Consider the following 22,623-nt stretch of genomic DNA (forward strand, 5'->3'; position numbering starts at 1 on the left):
CCACTACTACAAATATTATAAGTCTGAATATGAATACATGTCGAGTAATGGAATAGTTTCTCAGAATATCAAATAAGAGAATTAACTAAGAAGAGACATCCGGACAGCGAATCCATCCAATGCTCACCCTGGAATACTCGTCAGGCGGCCTCGAGACTCAGTCTCGGGGTGCAGAAGTTGATCCGGTCACAAACTCTGCACTTAGAAAGAATGCAGGAAGGTAGAATCAGTACACAACACGTACTGAGTAGGCATCATAGGCCGACAACAGTTAGAAATCATATATATATATATATATATATATATATATATATATATATATATATATATATATATATATATATAAGGAAGAGACTGAAAAAGTAGGCATGCTCACTGTTAGATAAAAACTCAACACAATCCAAATATCGAATCCAGTAACAAACCACCAAGTCTAGTAAATCACCTCAAGTCCATTATAAGTCCAAAACACTATTTCAAGAACTGCTTTCAGGTACACGTATCCCCAAAAATTGATCAACAAGTCCAAGCAATACCAACAATGAATATGAGATGAATGCAATGCATATGTAATGATACACTCACTTCGGACGGAATATCTCGTCGCCTCAACAGTCATGACCCATGGGGGACCACTCAGTCCATGTACTTGCTGCAAAATACACAGCCCGATCCAATAGTCAGTGTTGTAGAACGTGCAACCCGATCCCTATATATATATATATATGAATAAGTGAATGCATGATAACAATGTCAAAAAGAATATATAAATCAATGGTGCCACACTTGGACACAAATCTCACTCACAATAACAATGTCATAATCCTTACTTCCTTCCTAACAACCTTATCCATGATAAATATGTTTTCCGACAAACAAGTAATCACTAAGCATTAACTCTCTAGAATTAATCACATGGTGACGAGCCAACAACTCACAATAAGCAACAACATAATAGAACACAATAAGGCAACAAGCCATGATCACAACAATACCAACCTAAGTCTTCCATCCCAACTTCATACCCAAAGGTTTACATGCTTTCTCCAACAATCACTAACTATACATATAATCCGCTAACCGAAGTATAACAGAAAGGTAAGTCGTAACCTACCTGGAAAGTCAAACAGGAGCCTCAAACCATCACGCCTTGGCCTTGCCCTTTTGTAGCGCCTCCAAGTACTCAAAATCTATTTATAATTGAATTCTATATTAAAAACCACGAATAATGACACCCATATTGCTCCACTTCTAGTTAGGTTAAATTCTAACCCTAGAAAATTGGCGAAGTCGGCCCACAAGGATAAAACAGGCAATCAAAAGATGGAACATGCAATTCAAGATCTAGGAGATCAAATCCGCTAATCATTTTCTTAAACAACTCAAGATTAACCCTAATTCGGTTTAAAAGCAAAACCCCTAAATTTGGACATGAACCCTAATTCTTCAATCCTCAAAATAACCATTAATAATGGAAGAAATAAGCTTAACAATATGGAATTCATCAAATTCTATGGTTATTCTAGTCAATTTCACCACCAATTTCTACTTTGGAAGTCTAAACCCATTTCAAGAATTTTAACACAAGACTCATCTTCTCTATCTAGATTCTAGTGATTCTAAGCATGGAATAGGAATCTAGGAAGGCAAATGATGAAGGATGGGTTTCACGACCAAACCGGAGGGCCATGACGGGCACCCCGAGCTAACCCACCGAGCACTTCTTATTATACTTCCACAATCATATCTAGGCGAGCCATATGGCCTACTCATAATCTTTATGCACCAATAATACAATTTCAATTGGGCTAAGGTTCTTTTGTATCAATATCAACCACCATACCCGGGAACCTCTCATCATACTTTCACAATCATATCTAGGTGAGCCACATGGCCTACTCATAATGTCTATGCACCAATAATACAATTTCCATCGGGCTAAGGTTCTTTTGTATCAACATCAACCGCCATACCCATACATATATATATATATATACACACACACACACACACAAGCCGACAAGGCTATCAAAATGATGTACAGAATATGAGCCGACAAAGCTAAGAGACATTTAGCTATACACAACTGTCTATGAGCCTTTAGAAAGAGTATGTAATATCATAAAGATGGGATAGGACCCTGCCGTGCCCATATATGTACACAAAAGAATAGTACCAACAGCTACAGCTCTGAATCAAATGGAGCTCCTCTAAGTAGTCTCTGAATAAGCAGCCTAATTATCAAGTCTGTCTCCCTGACCACTTGCAGACATGAACGCAGCGTCCACACACAAAAGGACGTCAGTACGAGTAATGTACTGAGTATATAAGGCATAAGCAGTAACATAATAAAAGCATGAAGGATAACATGAGATAGAAGAGCCATGAGATAGGAGAGACATTTATACCCCTTGAGACGTTCATCATATTTACTTACACTTTTTCTAATGGGAACCTTCCATACATACGCATACATATATAGTAGTACCATAACCGATAATGTAAGTTCGGTGTTGTACACATCCGGCCATAACAAGGCTCAGTGTTATTCATACCCAACTGTAGTGGTGTGCGCGTAGTGAATATCATACCCGGCCACACAAGCTTGGCGTTACATAATGGCCATACATATATATATATACATATACACATAGGATTACATAAGTATCGTCAACATCATCATCATCACTATATCTTTCTTTAGAGAGTCAGCTATCGTAGGATGAGATCAACGATATCATGAGAGTATCAAGACTTATGGGCTTTAGCACTTCTAGAAATGGAGGCATCATGGAAGACATTATGGATTTCACATATGGGTATACAACAATGGGATCATGCCTTAAGAAAAAAGGTTAGCCTTACATACCTTTTATGACTTCTTAGCTACTTAACGTTCTCCTCCGAAGCCCAAAGGATCTACATTTAAGAGGGTTCATAGCAAAGTTAGGTCTCAAAGACACTCTCAAGTCCAAGCTAGTATAATTCGTAAGCTAGCGAAAATTGGCCAGCATTTCCTCTATTTCATCTACTTCTACCAAATTCCAAAACAAGTCCCAAATAACAATGACAGTATTAACGATACCATAATCAAGAGACTTCATTCAAGTTAGGCTTCACTCAATCCCCAAAACTCCTTTTCTAGATCACTCATAACAATAACTACAGCACAACACCATATATACTTACGTACAATACCTTCTCAACATCATTAGTACCACCCACAACAAGATTATACTCATAACATGCCAAGAATCATAATTCAAGTTAACTTATAGCCCATAATATCCTCAAGTTCATACTTGAACTCTATTTTCACTTTTCTTCCTTCAACCACATGCTATAACAGTCAAATAGCCTTAACCATATGCAAAAGACGTAAAAACTGACCTTAATCACACGAGAACAAACCTTGGATAAACTTACTCCACTAAAGTGAAGCCTCCAACATCAACACCAAAGGAATTCTTGAATTCCACAAACCCTAGCAAGCTTCTTAGTACTTGAATCTCTTGGATTTGGCTTGTATTAGTTTATGGACTTGGAGAGAGGGTTTTGAAGAGTTCTAGAATCCAATTTGGGGAAAAAAGTGTCCAAATGAATTAAAACGAAATATATAAAGCCTAACTTAAAATCTCGTCGGGCGTTTTTACAGACCGTCAAACTTCCTACGGTCCGTCAAAATGCATCGTTAAACTATCTAGCCAAGCAGTCTTCACTGTGACTGTTTCACAGTGATGCTTCACTATTTGACGGGCCGTCAAATGTCTTACGATTCGTCAAATGGTCCTTTCCTGATAAGTTGTTTGTTTCAATTCGTTTGACTCCCACTTCTTATGGAACCTTCTTGGCACTTGTATAACACTTCATTAACCATCTAAGGGGCCCTATAGCTCCTCCTCAAGTCATTACTAAACAGAGTATAACTCAATTTTTGTGAAATCATCCCAAACATGACTTACATTCTACTTCCTTCGATGAGCTTAATCCCACCGATTTATATGACTTTCAATTCTTAATATACTCACTCAAGCTTATCAAATACTCTCCTTGATCTCATAAGGACTTCATGTCCACCTTAGGGTCGCGTTAGTCTACTCATGATGTAACACTAGGGTCATAGATATTACCTCCAAGAAGATTCAGTCCATAAGTTGCTCTATTTCCCCAAAGAGTGCTTAGAAAAGTGATGAGAACAAGTGATAGGTTTTTAGGGTCTTAACTTGAGAAAAGGGAAATAGTTCTTCCCGCATACGGCTACAGCGGTCATGAGAGCCGCTGCACCTGCTATGGCGTAGAGATGGCTCGCCATGGCGACCTTTACTAAAATCCATATGCCTTCATCGCGGCAAGGAATCCGCTACGGCGGCTAGTCACCAAAACCCCTCAGTCCGCTATGGCTGTCTCCCCAACGCTTTAGCGGGACTTCTACGGCAATTATAGTACAGCTGCAGCGCCCACACAAGAATTTTATAAAGTTCTAATTTTTGACAAATCTCAACCCAAAATTTGACTATCATCTGAGGCCCCACAGATACCAAACAAATATGCACACATATATAAAAGTGCGCTACGAACTCACCCGTGGCCTCGGATTTCCCAATGGCCTAAAGTCAAGTTCCTACCCCAAGTTCCAAAACACTCCCAATTGCATTGGGAACCGAACCGAACACACTACTAAGTCATGAATCACTGTCCGGACCTCTTGGAATCGACAGAGTTTTAAAAAAGCTCTGTTTGTTTAAAGTCAACTTTGGGTCAAACAAATTCTACTTTGAGGCTCAAACCTCCAAAAGTCACTCTAAAACCCGCCTGATGACCTAGGGAAAGTTCAACAGGGATAAAAGGGTCATTAGCACTCTGATGACCAATCGGGTCATTACATTTACCCTTGTGCCTAGTCCTTTTCGAAAGGATTTCCAAAAATTTGCTTTGAACGGGGCACCCCGATCTGAATGATGGACACTGGGGTCCCATGCAATCTGACGGTTTCTCGAATATAAAACTTGGTGTAATCTTTTGCTACGTCGGTGGTTTTCAGTGGCTAAAAGTGCACTAACTTGGTAAGTTAGTCTATAATCACCCAAAATTGAATTATTCTTCTGTAATGAGCGAGGTAAACCTGTTATGAAATCCCATGTTTATCATGTCCCATTTCTACACAGGAATATCAATTTTCTACGCCAACCCACTGGACCTCTGGTGTTCGATTTTCACCAGTTGACAATTCAAAATCTTGGCCACAAAATCTGCTACATTCTTTTTCATGTTGTTCCATCAATAAATCTCCTTAAGGGCATGATACATCTTTGTGTAACCTGGATGAATATAGTGCCTAGAATTGTGGGCTTTTGACATGAATTGCTCTCTTAGCCCATCTGCATCTGGAACACATATTTTTTCTTGGTACCTCAAAGTATCATCATCTCCTCTTTGTTCAAAAGTCATCGTCCTATGCTTGTGAATCTTCTCTTTCAGTTGTAACAAGTAGGGATCACTAAACCGTTTCTCATTCACTTCGATTACTAAGGAGGATTCGACCCTGTTTTGAACAACAATTCCACCATCTTCGGAGTTCAAAAGTCGAACTCCAAAAGTAGCTATGCGGTGGACTTCCTTCACCATAGTTCTCTTGTCTACCTTAAATTTAGACAAACTTCCCATATAACACTAACTAAGAGCATTGACTACAACATTCTCCTTCCCTGAGTGATATAGGATATCCACATCGTAATCATTTAGCACTCCGAGCTACCTCTTCTGTCTGAGGTTCGACTCCCTTTTCTTGGAAATGTATTGAAGGCTCTTGTGGTCCATTAAAATATCAACGTGTACACCATACAAGTAATGACACCATATCTTTAGCGCAACAACTACAGCTGCTAATTCCAAGTCATGAGTCGGATGATTCTTTTCATGACTTTTAAGCTATCTAGATGCATAAGCTATAAATTTACCGTGCTTCATTAAAACACACCCAAGATTAATTCCAGAAGAATCACGATACACTACAGACCCTTCGATTCCCTCTGGTTGTGTCAAAACTAGAGCAGAAGTCAGCCTTTCCTTCAATTCTTTGAAACTTTTCTCATAAGCATCTGACTATTGGAACTTGACTTTCTTCGGAGTTAATCTAGTCAACGGAGCTGAGATGGAGGTAACACCCTCTATGAAATGCCTGTAATAACCCACTAGACCAAGAAAACTTCTGATATCCATTGTTGAGATGGGTCTGGACCAATTCTTTAGTGCCTCTATTTTCTTAAAATTCATTGTCACGCCTCAACCTGAAATAACATGGCCTAAGAAACGCTACTTATTTCATACAAAATCACGCTTTGAAAATTTCGCATACAGCTTGCGATCATAAAGTGTCTGCAACACAATTCTGAGATGTTCTGCATGATTTGCCTAACTATGGGAATGCACCAAAATGTCATCAATAAAAATAATCACGAATAAGTCAAGGTAAGGTGACGACTGTTAGTGCATTTGTCAACCCAAACGACATGACAAGAAATTCAAAATGGACTACAACGGGTTCTGAAAACGGTCTTCGAAATATAAACTTCCTTAACCTTCAGCTGATGGTACCCTAACTTGAGGTCAATCTTGGAATAGCATTGGCCACCCTAAATTCGGCCAAATAGGTCATTAATTTTGGGAAGAGGATACTTGTTTTATACGGTAACATTGATCAACTGACATCAATACACATACTGTCAGGACCCAACCCCGTAGGCCGCGACTGGTGTCCGAGCTGGACACCCGTACGCACCCAATAACCCAAACCAACATATAAACAAGTTATACAGCTATAAGGGGCAAATGGCGTTTCAAACTATCACATATAAGTGGATATAGCGCACGGAATCCGACAAGACTGTCACAAAATACATAATCCCAGAACATATACACAAACCACATATATATCTACAGACCTCTACGGACCATAACGGAATTATAAGACGGGACAGGGCCCCGTCATACCCCTGAATAAACATATACATATACAATAGAAAAGTCTGTACCAAAGTGTGGGCTCCGGACAAAGGAGCACTCCAAGACAGCAAAGTAGATGTCCAAAGCGGGTGGATCAGCAAATCGAGCGTCCGTACCTGCGGGCATTAAACGGAGCCCCCGAAGAAAAGGGGGGTCAGTACGGAATATGTGTTGAATATGTAAAGCGTGGAGTACAGTAAACAAAATAATGACCGGAACAGAAAGTGCAAAAAATGAGTGCAATGTCCAGAATATCAAAATACATATTTACAAAACATAAATAATGCATGCAAAACATATGCAGTATCCGGCCCCATCATGGGACTCGGTGAACAGAACGTGGTCGCCACCCCGTCACTGGCGCCACAACACATCATACTCCAGAGTAGGGAATAGCTCCGTAACATATCATAACATATCAGATGGCCATATCATATCATATCATCAAATATCAGAATATATGTACATGGCACATCATACTCCAGGACCCATGTACATGTCATACCTACCCCCTCACATCGAGGCACAGCGAACAATGCAGTGGATTACGCGTGATAACATATCCTGGCCCGGGCTCAGTGAAGGAAGCATTGAGGCATCCACGAGTAGAGTAGTGAGAAACTAAATGCAATATGAAATATAAAATGTTTACAAAGACTCGAAAGAACAATCCAAACGACAGATCATTTAGAAAAGAATCGGACGATAGTCATAGTACATACCTTTCGGATGTCTCGGTGGATTGTGTCAAAACAAAACTTTCGGGTTTGTTTGTACATATCGAAACATGTCATAGGACTCAATGGAATAGGTGAAACACTTTCTTTTAGTAGTCGGAACGTTAGTCAAAAGTTTCCCTCGAATATCGCTCGAAAACAAGTCAAATAGGGCAATATGAAAAGGTCTCAGGAATTGTGGGCCCACCTCGGGTCAAGTCGAGGTGGCGTACGTGAATTATGCACATTAGACCTTATGGAGTCATCTACGAACGTTTCAAGGCAATCCGGTTCTATTTGTGACAGTTACGGACGTTTTATGGTACCAGACACTTTTAGGAGTAAAAGTGTTTAAGCTATTCTCCAAACAAGCATACCAAAGCATAAGGTTCATAATTCAATTACATTGAAATGAATGAGGGTCATAACTACGCTCGGATCTTTAGGAATAGAGTTTTCCCCGAGGCTTGTATCATAGCCTATTATGACTAGGACATGCCAAAAGAAAGAAAGGTGAAGCTTTACATACCTCGTTCGCTTCTCAAGCCAATCCAAACTCAAGTTCCGGACTTCCCAAGATCTACAATATGGCAATGAATACCAAACATTAACTATAGGCATTTAGAAATTCAACCTTAAGTTAACACTTTCCTACAAAAATATCGGCAGCATCTCCCCTGTAAATTCAACATCCCCGAGAATTTAACTCGACTAAACATACAACAACAAATCCGAGAATTTAACTCGGCCAACTTAGCAACAACAATGCCAACAATTATCCCAACAATATCGACTATCAATTCAAAACACATTCCAACGTTCGTAACTTCTCTCTACAACTTTGACGATTTTCCATTTACGTTCAATTCATAATTGTTTACATATTCAAATGCTAATCCGCAACCATTCAAACAACATCCAAAAATACTTCAAACAATCCGTACAACATTCAAACAACTCAACCAACACTCTTCTTCATCCGAAACCTTCCAAATGCAACAAAAACCATAACAACACATTTCTTTCATTCAAGTTCATAAACTACCCCAACAATTTACACATTAACAACGTTATCTTCCATAAATACAAAAAGTGACATTAAAATCACATTAGCTTCTAAAACAATTCTCCAACACTTACAACTTCAACTAAAATCATTAAACTTTCATTTCCATCAGAGATGCCATTACAACAACAACCAAAATACTTAAGAAAAATTGTTTCATTCTTTCCATACCATACCACAACCCACACGGCCACAACACACACTACATATTTTCATGAATTTCATTCATTTCTACGTACTACAACATCCATAACCATTCATAACATATAAAAGAGGATTAAATCTTACCTTTTTCCTCAACTTTCCACTTAGCTAGAATTTTGAACTTGCCACCAAGAGTAGTTTTCTCGCCTCAATAATTATACCACGTTGAAGAGGACCCTTGAATTAGTAGGAATGCTAGGAGAAAATATTTTTTGGGATCAAAATTGAAGACTTCAATTTTCCATGTTCATGGCCGAATGGCCCCTAGTCTTTGCTCTTCTTCAAGTTTCTTGAAAATTCTAAGGGGCAAGATGAATATATGACTCTTAAGTCATATTATGCACATGGATAATTAATCCATATGGGCCTTGGGCCATGCCCTATGGCCGGCCACCTCTCCTTGGGCCTTTCCATTTTTTTTTTTTGTTTTTCAAGCCCAATTATTTCATGGCTAATTGTAATTCATGAAAACTAATTTTTTCCAATTTCCAATTTTGCCCTTAGCCTTCCTCAATATTTCCGCACCCATAACTCTTATAAACAACTTGTGTGATAATCAAGATTAAAAATATAGGCTTGCTCTCAACCTCCCGCAATTGTCTTAAATTATCCGAAGGCGCAAAATGCGGGATATAACACATACGCAAGGATCTGTCTTTTTTTCGAACAAACAAGACTGGTGTGCCCCAAGGTGAGACACATAGTCTAATAAATCCTTTGTAAAGAAGGTCCTTCAACTGGGATTTTAAATTTTTCAAATTTGCTGGAGCCATTCTGTATGGCGGAATAGATATCAGCTTAGTGCCGGCAAGTAGATTAATTCCAAAGTCAATCTCCCTACCGGGAGGAACTCTGGGAAGATCTTTAGTAAAGACTTCTGGAAAGTCATTAACAATTCATACAGACTAGGACTGGAGAGTTGGGACCTCAACAGCTGCTGTCACGACCCAATCCTTTGACCGTGACGAGTGCCCGACCACTACGGATCAAGCACCCCTAAACTCGTTCTTACTCCATACAAGGTAAACTGGTGGCCCATTTCAACTGATATTTGATCGATACCATCTGTAATAACATTTTATATGATAAACTTTACCTCAGAATCTCATAAATCATGCATGAGGATATACATATATATAAGCATACAAACAAAGATGGCGACGCAGACCGACTCGGTCAATATTTACATTGTACCCCAAAAGAGAGAAACAACCAAAGCTCCATGACATCCCCACTATACACAACTGTCTACAGACCTCTATGGAATACAGACTGTAGAAAAGACAGGACAAGGCCCTGCCATACCCATATATGTACATAGCAAGATAGCATACCAAAAAGGAGCTGAACCTTCGGTCCAAATGGAGCACGCTAGCTGAGACGGATGAGAGGTCCTACAGGTCTGGCTCACTCGGCTAGCTACCTGAACTTGCGGGCATGCACGTAGAAAGGACGTCAATGCAAACAGTGTACTGAGTATGTAAGGCATGAAACATAGTAAGAGATACCAAACATAGAAAATAACTTAATGAAAAATATAAAGCATAACATGAGATAAGGGAATAACCTACATCTGATTGCCTCTTAACGCGGATACCATGCACTCTTAACTTTAAGAAACAATTCTCATATATATATATATATATATATATATATACATGTATACATTAGCCCGCGTCTGGGGCAAACATCACTCGCCGTCCACTAGTGGTGTCTGCCCGTGCCATAGAGACACGGTGTAATCATTATCCATAAGCCGCCCACTACGCCCAGCGTAATGGTGTCTGCCCAGCCAACTAGGCCCGGTGTAATCATACATAACATAAGTATGTATGAGAGCCCATGTGAAAGTTATGACTCCATCGGAGTGACTTAGGGTCGGTAACCTCCGATTATATTATGGAATATTCATCATCGCTACATCTCACCTCGAAAGACCGAATAACATGCGATGAGATCAACAACAATGAATAAGATTGAGAAATCATTAAATAACTCAACATTCTCATAGAAATCATTGAAATCATAACTTGAGACTGTTAAACATAAAATCATCATCGTAATAATCATAGAAACATTCTCATCTTTACATCATAAGAAGCTTTAAGAGTCATGAACCTTTAGCTTTAGGAAACAAGGTGGTTATGGAAGCATTTATGGGATCACAACATAGGAATCATGCCACTGAAAGAAAGGGATTAGCCTTGACATGCCTTTTTGGACGCCTTAACTTTAACTACTCAATGCTTGTCCTCCCAAGCTCATAAATCTATATTCAAGAAAATTTATACTATTTTTAGACTCACCTTCATACACGTGTCTTAGTCCTTCAAATAAATCTTTCTAGAGTTATCGAAATTCGGGCAGCATCTCCCCTGTTTATATCCCTAGCCCGAATTCACAATCCAACAACCAACAACAACAACAATACTAACATCAACCATATCATCATCAATATCAAAATACTACACCAGACATCTCATATGATTTTTATCCGATTTCTCCACCGACAAATTAACTATACGCTCATTTAATCGTTCTACCTTCGAAAATAAACATAAAATAACGATAATAAGGAAAGATTCATACCTTATTCTTATTAAAACGATGATATCTCTGATGTTCACCTTGAATCCACGCCAAATTCCACCATAAAACGATCCTATAGTCACAACTATGCACCATCCGAGCCTTGATTAGCTAAAATCACTCAATTCTCTCAACTTTTTATGACCAAACTGACCCTATATGTGGCTGAGCTTCTTCATCTGATTTTTGGTGAAAAAAATGGGGTTTCACCCCTTTTATAAGGTTCTAAATTCGGGTCAGGTCACTGTAGCAGTACTGTAGCACGTCGGTTATTGTAGCAGTTACTATAGCATGTGTTTCTACTCTATCAGCCTAACTTGTAAAGGCCATAATTCTCTACTCTGATGTCATATCGATGAGCGGTTTGTTACTTTGGAAGCTAGACTCGATGAAATTCATTTTAGGCTTTCGAAACACCTTAAAATTCCAAATATACTAGGAGATATACCCCTCCAAAGTTGACCTAAAATTCTGTCAACTTTTTCCAAATTTTTGACAAATTTATTTTCTTCGATTTGCTTGATCCCGGAACCTTTAGATACTTGCTTAACACTTGTTAAGAGTATTCATTAGCCTTATAAGGGTTCCATGACCTCTCCGAGCTTACGTTAATTTACTTACAACGCAAACGACTCAAAAACAATTTCGAGGTGTAAAATTCCTCCCCCCCCCCCCCCCCCCCCCCCCCCCCCCTAGGAACATTCGTCCTCGAATGTTAAGCTCTTAGGGATTTCTACAAAACTTTTGCCAAAGTTTCCCTTGTAATTGTACTACTACCATCTTGTCACAACAACCCAAAATATGCAATGCCTCACAAGGCCACAACATCAATACCCATGTTGGCCATGCACGACCAAGAAATCATTCAAAGAAGCATCACATACCTGAGGATAATGGTGTCTCTGGCTGGAGCTCTTTTGTTCTCATATACATAATCAGAAATCAACTAGTATCCCGGTCTCGTTCTGTCCCTGTTACAGTAATCTTGCCTTATTATGTCACGAGTACTCGCAATCCTGCGAATACTCTCTTTTTCTCACTCTTAATTTCCCTGTTAGTGGGCAACTCCCTTGTTTACTCCTTCGATGCCGCCTCGAGCTATCCCTTCTTATACTCGTTGATCTCTTATATGCACTATATTGTCTCCTTATAATTCATTGGTTAGGCTTTCTGATCCCTTACAACTTCATCGTAATTCCACTTACACTGACTCCCCAAATGATTTTTTTTACAGTACTTTATTACTAATAAGTCCCTACTCTTAACGGTTATGTTTCCAAGATCAGCTATAACAATATCCTCAACATAAACTCTTAAGCACGTATAGACGTAACGCTTCCTCACCATCTTTATTATTCCTCGTAGCAGGGTTATGCTTATAATAAGCCAATAATCATAGTTCAACTAATTCATAACCCAGAACATCTTCGAGCTACTATCAAAACTCTTCCTTTAATTTCCTTTCCTCTAATCCTACAGTATAAATTTATAATTATAGAGCTAAGGCAAAATCTCACTTTACCACAACTTCCTCCCAACATCAGTATACTTATCTTTGACTCCCTTATACTGGTGATTACTTAGCTAGTTGTTATTCTTCATTGGCTTTCCATTGTTGCCTTTATACCATTTTGTTGGACATAACCTCACGTTGATGGTTCATATAATTCCATAATATACACTCTCATATTCGGTATGGTTAGCGACTCGTGAGATGCTTTCCAATCTCTGGCAATACTGCTATCTTTCTATTATAAAACATCACTCCCCCTCTCTTGCAGATCGCCAAGCCGCCTATCATTATTCTTTTTGTTGGATTTTTACGCCTTTCGACACTGAGATTCCTTTTTGTTGCAACCTAAAATGTCCTTTGTATTCATCATCCTTTTCACCATCCTCTCAGTAATTAATTTAGACACCGTTCTTACTCTCCTTGTCGCTCTTTAGGATATGTCACTGTGTATCTGGGTGCGGTACAATTTCCTCGGTACGAGGGATTCAAACCACGGTCTAGAAACATCATATCTCACATCATTTTCTTTGACTCGTTAATTCCCCTTATTTCCTATCATACTTTCTTTCTCATACCTGCCCCATAATATACTTATTTTCAATCCTTTGTTTTTTTGTCTTCTCCTAATACATTCTCGAACTTTGGCTTTTTTCAAACTAACACATTTCTTTCTTTGGAATTTTTGGGAAGTTCATAATTCATTTCAGGACTAAATCTGCTCTTCCCCCCTTTTTAAGGATGTTCTTATACACTAGCAACCTTTGAATACTAATCATTTTTTATAATCACCTGGCTGACCTTAACAATCTTTCTACCCCTCGGTTCCTTATAATTTCGGAGTTCCTTTCATCACATGGTTTGACTTATTTCCCTTTCTGCTAGTTGAAGCCTTGTATCAGATCAAAATGCTCATACATATCAGATCCAACGCGGGTGCCTGCTTTATCGTCTTTTCACTTCTACCTTTCATGACTAGTATTTCCCTGGGCCAATGAATTAAGGGGACATCGAAATTCTTCAGGCCCGTTATGAAGTATCCCGCTATACCCCGCTCCTTTAGCCCTAGTCTTTTCCCCACGACTATCTTCTTAACACCCTTGAAATCCTTCTTACTCTGGTTTCCCAATCCCTATTTACGTTTATATTATACCATTAAAAGTTAATGTTCCATACCATCCATTCCTACATGTCATCCTTTCATTCGTTTTGCTCATTTGTCCCATAATTCTCCTTAACTACTTGTTTGCATTACAGCTATGCATCATAGTTCTTCCAGTGTTCTGCCGCTTCTTGTTCCTATCATGAAATCCTTACAAAGTAAATCCTTTTCTTTTTTCTTTCGTCGAGTCTTCATCTTCCTTTCTGACACTACAGCTGGTTCATATTTATGCATATCCCCCGTGTATCATTCTATTTCCTTTATAATCGAATCTTTGTATTACTTATCAAGGTTCTTATCCCATGTTGCTGATGTTTTGCCTCTTGGCCAGACTTGTTTACTTATTATCCTTTCTCTTGTCCTTGGTAATTGTTCAATTTTCTTTAATCAATCCATTAGTGTACTTTTCTTGCTTTCGTCCTCAGGACCTTCCTTGAGTCCCTTTCCTCCGAAGCACTCTTCTCTACTTTGTATTTTTATGGTATTGTCCCTGAAATTCATAAAATATCCTTTCCGAATGCAAATCCCTTCTATTGCTAAATCATCTTTTAGGAAGGCTTTCCCATTTCCGAGGTAATCGTGTCAGTATGGTTGCACATTTATCTCTTCGACTGCCACCCAAGAGCCGAAAATCCCTTGGCATTTTTTTTGCAAAACCTGCTTATTTTCTCCCAATCTTATTTGTTGTTACTGCCCTTCAGTCCCACTTATCATAATCTGATTTCGACCCTTTACATTCGTCTTCTGTTCCATACTACATACTAATTTCTTTCCGTATACTTACGTTCGAGATTCATCCAAATGGTTCTTTGCCGCCGTACTTACCTCCAAGATTCCCATCTTGAGGCTTGTGTTAACTCTTTTTAGCAACATAACTCCGTTCTTACACCTCTCCTTTTCTCAGGGCATCCTAATCTTCTTACTCTTGTATACTCACGTTCTACCTTTTCCATGATGTGATTACATCAGGGTTATCCAACTTTAATTTTAGAGGGACTAATGTCGCCTCGCCCTGTAACACTTACCATTTGAACTTCAATACCTTGTTCAATTAGCACCTTTAACACATCGCAACATCAATTATTGGGGCACGTAAACTGATTGACCACACATAGAATATCGTATATACCTCTCCTAACACCTTACTTACAAAATATTACCAATACTATTTTAAACTCGTCCTAGTTCTGTGGCTGTAATACGTTTTCTCTCTCTCTTTGCCAAGCCGGTCCGCCTTATCTCTCACAATCATCTGGGGTTTCCAACCGTGAGTTTCACACGCTTCTAATTTCCCACAAGCTATTCTAGTCCCTTATCCTTCTCTTATGTCCAAATTTGTAGGACTCTTAGTACACTTCCCAGAGGGTCACCCATCCTAGTATTACTCTTACCCCAACACGCCTAACTTTGAAGTCCTGATGGGATCCGGTGCGTTAGTGCTGGTACATCGCATCTAGTCTACTACGTGACCTTTATCGCATGACCTAGAACAAGTTAAAGTTCTAACAAATCCCAATAAAATTCCTGTAATGCATCTCCCTCCAGATTGGAAAGATCCCTTACTTTCCTGATCGAGCAATTGCTAGTTTAGCCTTCAGAACTCTCAATAATAACAATCGATTAACACACGACTACCTTCCATTAATAAATTTAAAATTCCTAGTAGGGTCCAAAACATCTTAGTCACAGTTATCCATAAGTACTTTGGTTATCAGTTCCTCTAAAACTCCCATTTGTCACCTATTAATGATATCCTGCAATAATTGTACACACATAAAAAATTTCAATAAAGAACTCATATACCTGTAGTCGACCTGTCCTGAGGGCTATAAAGTGAAGTGTCCTTTTCATTGTCCTCCTTCCATCTACTAGTCTAGCCCTCTTCATCTCTCTCATCTGAGTCAGAGGGATACAGATATTCGGGCAGCTCCTGGTTCATTGACGGCAAAGATAATGGGCTAGAATAATTAGTAACACTCCCAGGCGTAGCTGGCCTGACATAGTGCTCTGCCATAGGAGCGGCTGGGGGAGTCAACTCTAGCACAGTCTCAGAAATATCCTCCTCTGGCGTCCCATATGAACCCTCAGACAGGTCCGTGTCATAGCTGTCCTCCAATAGATCCTCCTTTCTAGAAATCATAAATTTTGAAGGAATCGTCGTGGGGTCTTCATAGGGATCAGTCTCGATGCAATAGCTAAGGCTGCTCCAGCTCGGTCCCGGAGCCTGTGGTCCTGAATCTACTCTAGGGGCCTTCTTAGCACTCCTACTGTCTGAGGCTGATCTCTTCATCTTTATCAATCTGTGCTTACCTACAGAAAAAGAGGGTCAGAAATAATCTTTCCTGGACTCTAGCTCTATCGCACGATCTAAGACAGAAGGAAAAGTCAATGATTCTTAAATGCCCTGCAGCCTCCCGTTTATAAGTGTGGCCAGCTTCACATCCATAAATAGGACTCTAGCGGACACGATCTGTAGACATCTGTAATTCTCAATCTCAATCAAGATCTTGTGCAGCTAAGTCTGTAATACAGGTGGATATCAGAACTGTTTGTATGCACTAGCAGGTCTTCAGGATATAGAGCCACGTGCAGCTATGGTTATAGGTATATTAACAATTTTTACCTTTGATGGTCATGGCCTTATGGATCCAGGATCCACCTTACTATATGTAACCGCCTTTGCCGCTAAGAAATTTGGGATAGAACCAGAAAACTTGCATGAATCCTTTGAAGTGTCCACTCCAGTTGGAGAGTCAGTTATAGCTAGACGTGCGTATAGGGGTTGTCCAGTTAGAATCTATCACTGCAACACTATAACTGACCTAGTAGAGTTGGAAATGGTAGACTTTGATGGGATCATGGGCATGGATTGGTTGGCGTCATGTTACGCCATAGTAGGTCATAGAAAGTTTTTTGTAAGTTTTGAGTTTCCTAAAGAACCAGTTATAGAATAGAAGGGTGATGCAGTAGTACCCAGGGGTAGGTTTATTTTTTATCTCAAAGCTAGACAGATGATCTCCAAGGGATAGGAATATTGACTTTGGAATTGATCTACTTCTGGGCACCAAGCTGATGTCTATTCCACTATACATAATGGCCAAAGAAGAGCTAAAAGAGTTAAAATCCCAATTGAAAGATCTTCTCGACAAAGGATTTATCATACCAAGTGTCTCACCTTGGGGTTCACTGATCTTGTTTGTACATAAGAAAGACAGATCTTTGCATATGTGCAGTGATTATCTTCAGTTGAAAAAGGTTACGATTAAAAACAAGTACCCACTCTCCAGAAGAGATGACTTATAGCCTGTTTGGCCAAGCTTATTTTTCCCCCAAAAGTACTTATTTATTCAATAAGTGCTTATTTGAAAAGAAGTGAGGTGTTTGGCCAAGCTTTTGGGAGAAAATAAGTGCTTTTGAGGAGTAGCAGAAGCAGTTTTTCAGAAGCTAAAAAAAACAGCTTTTGCCTGAAAGCACTTTTTCAAAAAGTACTTTTGAGAAAAATACAAATAGAAGCACTTATTATAAGCTTGGCCAAACACTAATGAATGCTCAAAAGTACTTTTTTAATTAATTGGCCAAACACAAACTACTTTTCGCTAAAATTGCTTTTTTGAAAAGTACTTTTTAAAATAAGCAAATTTTAAAAGCTTGGCAAAACAGGCTATTATTTGACCAACTTCAAGGTGCCCATTGTTATTCCAAGATTGACCTCAGATCAGGGTACCATTTGTTAGACGTTAAGGAAATTGCTACCCGTTATAGTCATTTGAGTTCCTTTTTATGTCCTTTAGGTTGATGAATGCACAAACAGCTTTCATGGATCTTATGAATAGGGTTTTCAAAAACCTTATCCTTCTTTATCATCCGGGGAAGGCGAATGTGGAAGCCAATACTCTTAGTCGGCGTTCCATTATGAGTTTAGCTCATATTAAGGCAGACAAGAGAACTATGGTGAAGGAAGTCCACCGTTTCGCTAATCTAGGAGTTTGACTTTTGGACTCTGAATATGGTGGTATTGTTATTCAGAACAGGGTTGACTCCTTCTTAGTAGTCAAAGTAAAAATGAAACAGTTCGACGAGCCCTACTTAATGTAGCTGAAAGAAGGGATTCATAAGCATAAGATGAAGGTTTTTGAACAGGGAAGATGATGGTACCTTGAGGTACTAAGGCAAATTATGTTTTCCAGATGTCGATGGACATAAAAAGAGGAACATGTCAGAAGAACACAATTCCAGGTACTTATTCACCACGGTTCCACGAAGATATATCATGACCTTAAGGATTTATTGGTGGAACGATGATATTTGGCTTAAATATTGATATTTAATGTCACTTTACTCTCATTCTTAGTAATTTAATCACATTTTCTATGGTGTAATCATTTGTGGTCATGTTGGTGTGTTTTGTGTATTTAGGTACAATGAGGAAAAATGATGGAAAACCGAGCAGTTTTGGTCGAGTTTGGGAATTAAGGACCAAATGTGCACAAGAAGAGGTGAAGAAAAGAAACGAAGCTGTGCTTGGAAGCGCGACGCACCTACACAAAATGGCGAGATCACTGAAGAAAGGTGGATGTTCTGTTATTCCTTCTTGGCGCATCACCTGGGTAGGCCATTTTTTGACATTATTCTCGTTTTGATCGAGATTTGGTCTTTCTAGTTTTAGCCCTAAATTATAAGTAGATGTTTTGTGAGTTGTAAACCGTGAACTGGGATATTTTTTTAGACTTGTAAGCCGTCGTCTTTATTTTCTCTCTCTAGGTTTATTTTATTTTCTTCTTTTCAACCCTAAATTATTCATGAATTCTTGTTCTTCATCCACAATCATGAGTAGCAAAATTTCCTAATTCTAGTGTTGTGGAAAAAGACATGATATTTGGTTTGGCGACAATTTCTATCGATTAAATTTTTATATTTTGGGTTTCTTATTTATTCTTGTGCTTAATTGTTTAATTACTTAATCACTAGTTAGACACTATCTGTGGTGGGTGAGTTGAACTTGAAAGAAGGAATTCACGTACGTAATAAAAATAAATAGATTTGTTCGATTTAATCGTTTCACTACTGAGGATAGAAATATACACTTTAGCCCTACCTAGTTGGTTACGGAGAAGTAAATGCGTTCTTGTTCCCTCTGGCGACCATAGAAATATAGGCATTATAGTAGCATCTATAGGCTTGTGAGTAGATCGAACTAATATAATAAAGTTACAATTAACCCGTCAACTAGTAACTCAGGAAATAAGATAGGTAGAATTATCTGAACACAAACTGGATTTTTGAAAGCCATGACCCAGGAACATTCTCTGATCTGATAAACCATATGGTCTTCACCACAATTTTCTACTCACAAAACCTTCATATTTATTTTTTTATATTCAGTTTTAATTTAGTCACAACAAACACTTTGATTGTCACCTTCTTGAACAGTTATAGCGGAATTTGAATTAGTCGAATAATATAAAATCTAAGTCTCCGTGGGTACGATATATGGAATTTAAAATTCCATATTACTTGTACGACCATATATACTTGCGTGTACATTTGATAGCAACAAGTTTTTGGCACCTTGCCAGGGACTTAAAAAAATTACTATTTTTCTAATTTGGATTTTTGAATTTCTATTCAAGTTTTTACTCTAGTTCTTTGGTTGACTTGTGCTCCTCAGGTGTAGTCTCTTGTTTATTCTAAACATTCGCAAGCAAGGGAAAAGCATTATCTAACTTTGATCCAGAAATAGAACGGTCATTACACAAGCAGAAAAAGCTAGCGGACGATGAGCGTAATCTCGGGTTGGTTGAAAATCAGGAAGTTGATAACAGGAATACTATTCGGGTTCCTACAAGAGTTTCTGAGATGGCAAAATAACAACGAGTACTTTTTTCTAGTTATGCTAGACCTAGTCTGGCAACAGTACTAAGGCTATTGTCAAGCCTGATATCATTGGAAATTCTGAGTTGAAAAAAAGAACAGTGAGGCTGGTGTAGAATATGTGCTAGTATATGGGTAAGCCTCATGAAGACCCACATAGGCACTTGACGACATTCGTGTAGTGGAGAATTTTCAATATACAAATGTCTCCGATGATTATGTGAAGCTAGCCTTGTTTCCGTTCTCATTGATTGGTGAAACAAAGGATTGGTTGACGAATCTTCCTGCTGGGTCTATTACTTTGTGGGAGATATTATCGGGAAAATTCATTGATAAATTCTTCTCACCCAAGAAACAAAAAAGGCTGAGAGGAAAGATTGGCACCTTCACTCAGAAAGACTCTGAATCTCTGCCATAGTCATGGGGAAGGTTTAAGGGTTACTTGCGAGATTGTCCACAGCACATGTAGCCGAAGAAGAACATTGAGAACTATTTCATAAGTGGGCTAAGGCATGAATCGAGAGCCTTGTTGAATACTTCATCCCAGGGACATATCTTGAACAAAACATATGAAGAGACAGAAGCTCTCCTTGAGTTAATATCTGAAGGTGCTCATCAGCATCAAGAACCAAGTAGATCAGGGATGCTACAAAAAGGTACTGGGTTTTTAAAGTAGATGATGATGTAGCTATTCGGGGCAATATTGGGACACTTTGTAATCTTCTTACGAGGGGGCTTCCTCGTGTTCACCAGATCCAACCAGTTCAACACATTCAGCAAGCAGCATACGAGTGTATGGTGATCCTCATGCTTATATTAATTTTCCTCTGAATCCAGAATCAATTTATTATGTGGGGCAACACAATCGTGGTGGTGGAAATCAGGGAAATTATTTCGGAAACAATTGCAATTCGCAATATGTAAAGTAGGACTTCTACAAGCAGAATAATTATTAGTAAGCCCCAAGCTCACATAGCTGGAAGTTCGGTAGAAGAAATGTTGAAGCATTTCTTAGCTCAACAGCAAGCAGTTCAGCAGGAAAATCAGAAAATGCAGAGCGAGATGTAGAAATCTATTCATGAGCTCAAAGTTAAGTCGGGCAGATAGAGATTGCTTAGAATGTCAGACCACAGGGTGCTCTTCCGAGTGACACTGAAAAAGAATTCGAAAGAATGCAAAGCAATCACCTTGATGAATGGTAGAGTACTTGAAGAGGTACCACCAAAGAATAAAAAGAAGTTAGATGCCGAACTAATTCCTGCCCAAAGAACTGAACCTGAAAAGAGTCCCGAGATAGTCATGCAACAGTCTGAACGTGTAGTAACTATACCACCTCCACCATTCCCACAGCGCTTTCAGAAACAGAATATAGATGCAGCCTGTAAGAATATTCTTGACATATTGAAGCAGGTACACATCAACATTCCTTTAGTAGAGCTCTTGCAAGAAGTTTTGAAATATGCTAAGTACATCAAGAATATTGTTACAAATAAGAGGCACTGGACAGAATTTGTAACTAAGGCACTTAATGAGGGGTGTAGTTCCAGAGTGAGGAGCAAGATTCCACCAAAGCAAAAAGATCCAGGTAGTTTCACTATTTCTATCACTATTGGTAATATCAAGGTTGGGCTAGTATTGTGTGATTTGGGTGCTAGTATTAATTTGATGCCCATATATGTGTTCTGAATGTTGGGGTTGGGTGAGCCAAGGCTAACAACAGTCACTTTTCAGCTAGCTGATACATCTCTTGCATATCCCGATGGTATAATTGAAGATGCTCTTGTGAAGGTGGGTCATTTTATTCAGCCAATTCATTTTATTATCCTTGATTATGAGGCAGATAAGAATGTCCCTCTCATCATGGGAAGAAGATTCTTAGCGGCTGTTGATACGGTTACTTGAGTCAAAGATGGGAAGACGTCTATAACAGTTGATGGATAAGAAGCTACTTTTGATGTTTCCAAGGCAATTAAGCTTCCACCCCATTATCAGGAATTGAAGATGACCACAGTTGTGGAGCCTGAGCACATGATTGTAGAGTTAGATTACTTTCAAGCTTCTCGAGACCCTTTGGAGATAGCATTGTTGTATGGTGAAGACTTGGTGGACGATGAAACAGTCGAGGAGTGTCTTACATTATTGACACTTCTTATGCATAGATATGATCCAACACACTGTTTGAGGAGTTAGTCAGACCGAAATCGTAGAAAAAGTCGAAGCCATCTATTGAGGAAGCTCCCGTTCTGGAGCTGAAGCCATTTCCATCTTGATCCCGTGTTGGCTCGGTGTGAAGAAAATAATTTGGTGCTTAACTGGGAAAAATATCATTTCATGGTTTGGGAAGGCATTGTTCTCAGACATAAGATGTCAATCAACGGCATTGAGGTTGAAAGAGCTAAGATCAAGGCGATCAAAAAATTGCCACCACCTGTGTCTGTTCGAGGAGTGCGCAGTTTTCTTAGACATGCAGGCTTTTATCGGCAGTTCATCGAGGACTTTTCTA

The 22,623-nt window shown here is 39.0% G+C and overlaps 1 protein-coding gene across 1 annotated transcript; it reads left to right on the plus strand.

The window, feature by feature from the left end:
* Positions 1-21,239: 21,239 nt before the first annotated feature.
* LOC132637760 (uncharacterized) lies at positions 21,240-22,310 on the plus strand. Its single transcript, XM_060354802.1, has 3 exons — positions 21,240-21,743; positions 21,852-22,013; positions 22,113-22,310. Exons 1-3 carry the CDS (start codon positions 21,240-21,242, stop codon positions 22,308-22,310), a joined length of 864 nt encoding a protein of 287 aa, XP_060210785.1.
* The last annotated feature ends 313 nt before the right edge of the window (positions 22,311-22,623 follow it).

The sequence above is a fragment of the Lycium barbarum genome, chromosome 4, assembly GCF_019175385.1.
Source record: "Lycium barbarum isolate Lr01 chromosome 4, ASM1917538v2, whole genome shotgun sequence".
Taxonomy (NCBI): Eukaryota; Viridiplantae; Streptophyta; class Magnoliopsida; order Solanales; family Solanaceae; genus Lycium; species Lycium barbarum.

Coding starts and splice junctions, on each gene's coding strand:
- LOC132637760 (XM_060354802.1), top strand. CDS start 21,240: ATGTCAGACCACAGGGTGCTCTTCCGAGTGACACTGAAAAAGAATTCG. Junction 21,744..21,851: donor TCACTATTGGTAATATCAAG/GTTGGGCTAGTA, acceptor GTCACTTTTCAG/CTAGCTGATACATCTCTTGC. Junction 22,014..22,112: donor TCTTAGCGGCTGTTGATACG/GTTACTTGAGTC, acceptor CCCCATTATCAG/GAATTGAAGATGACCACAGT.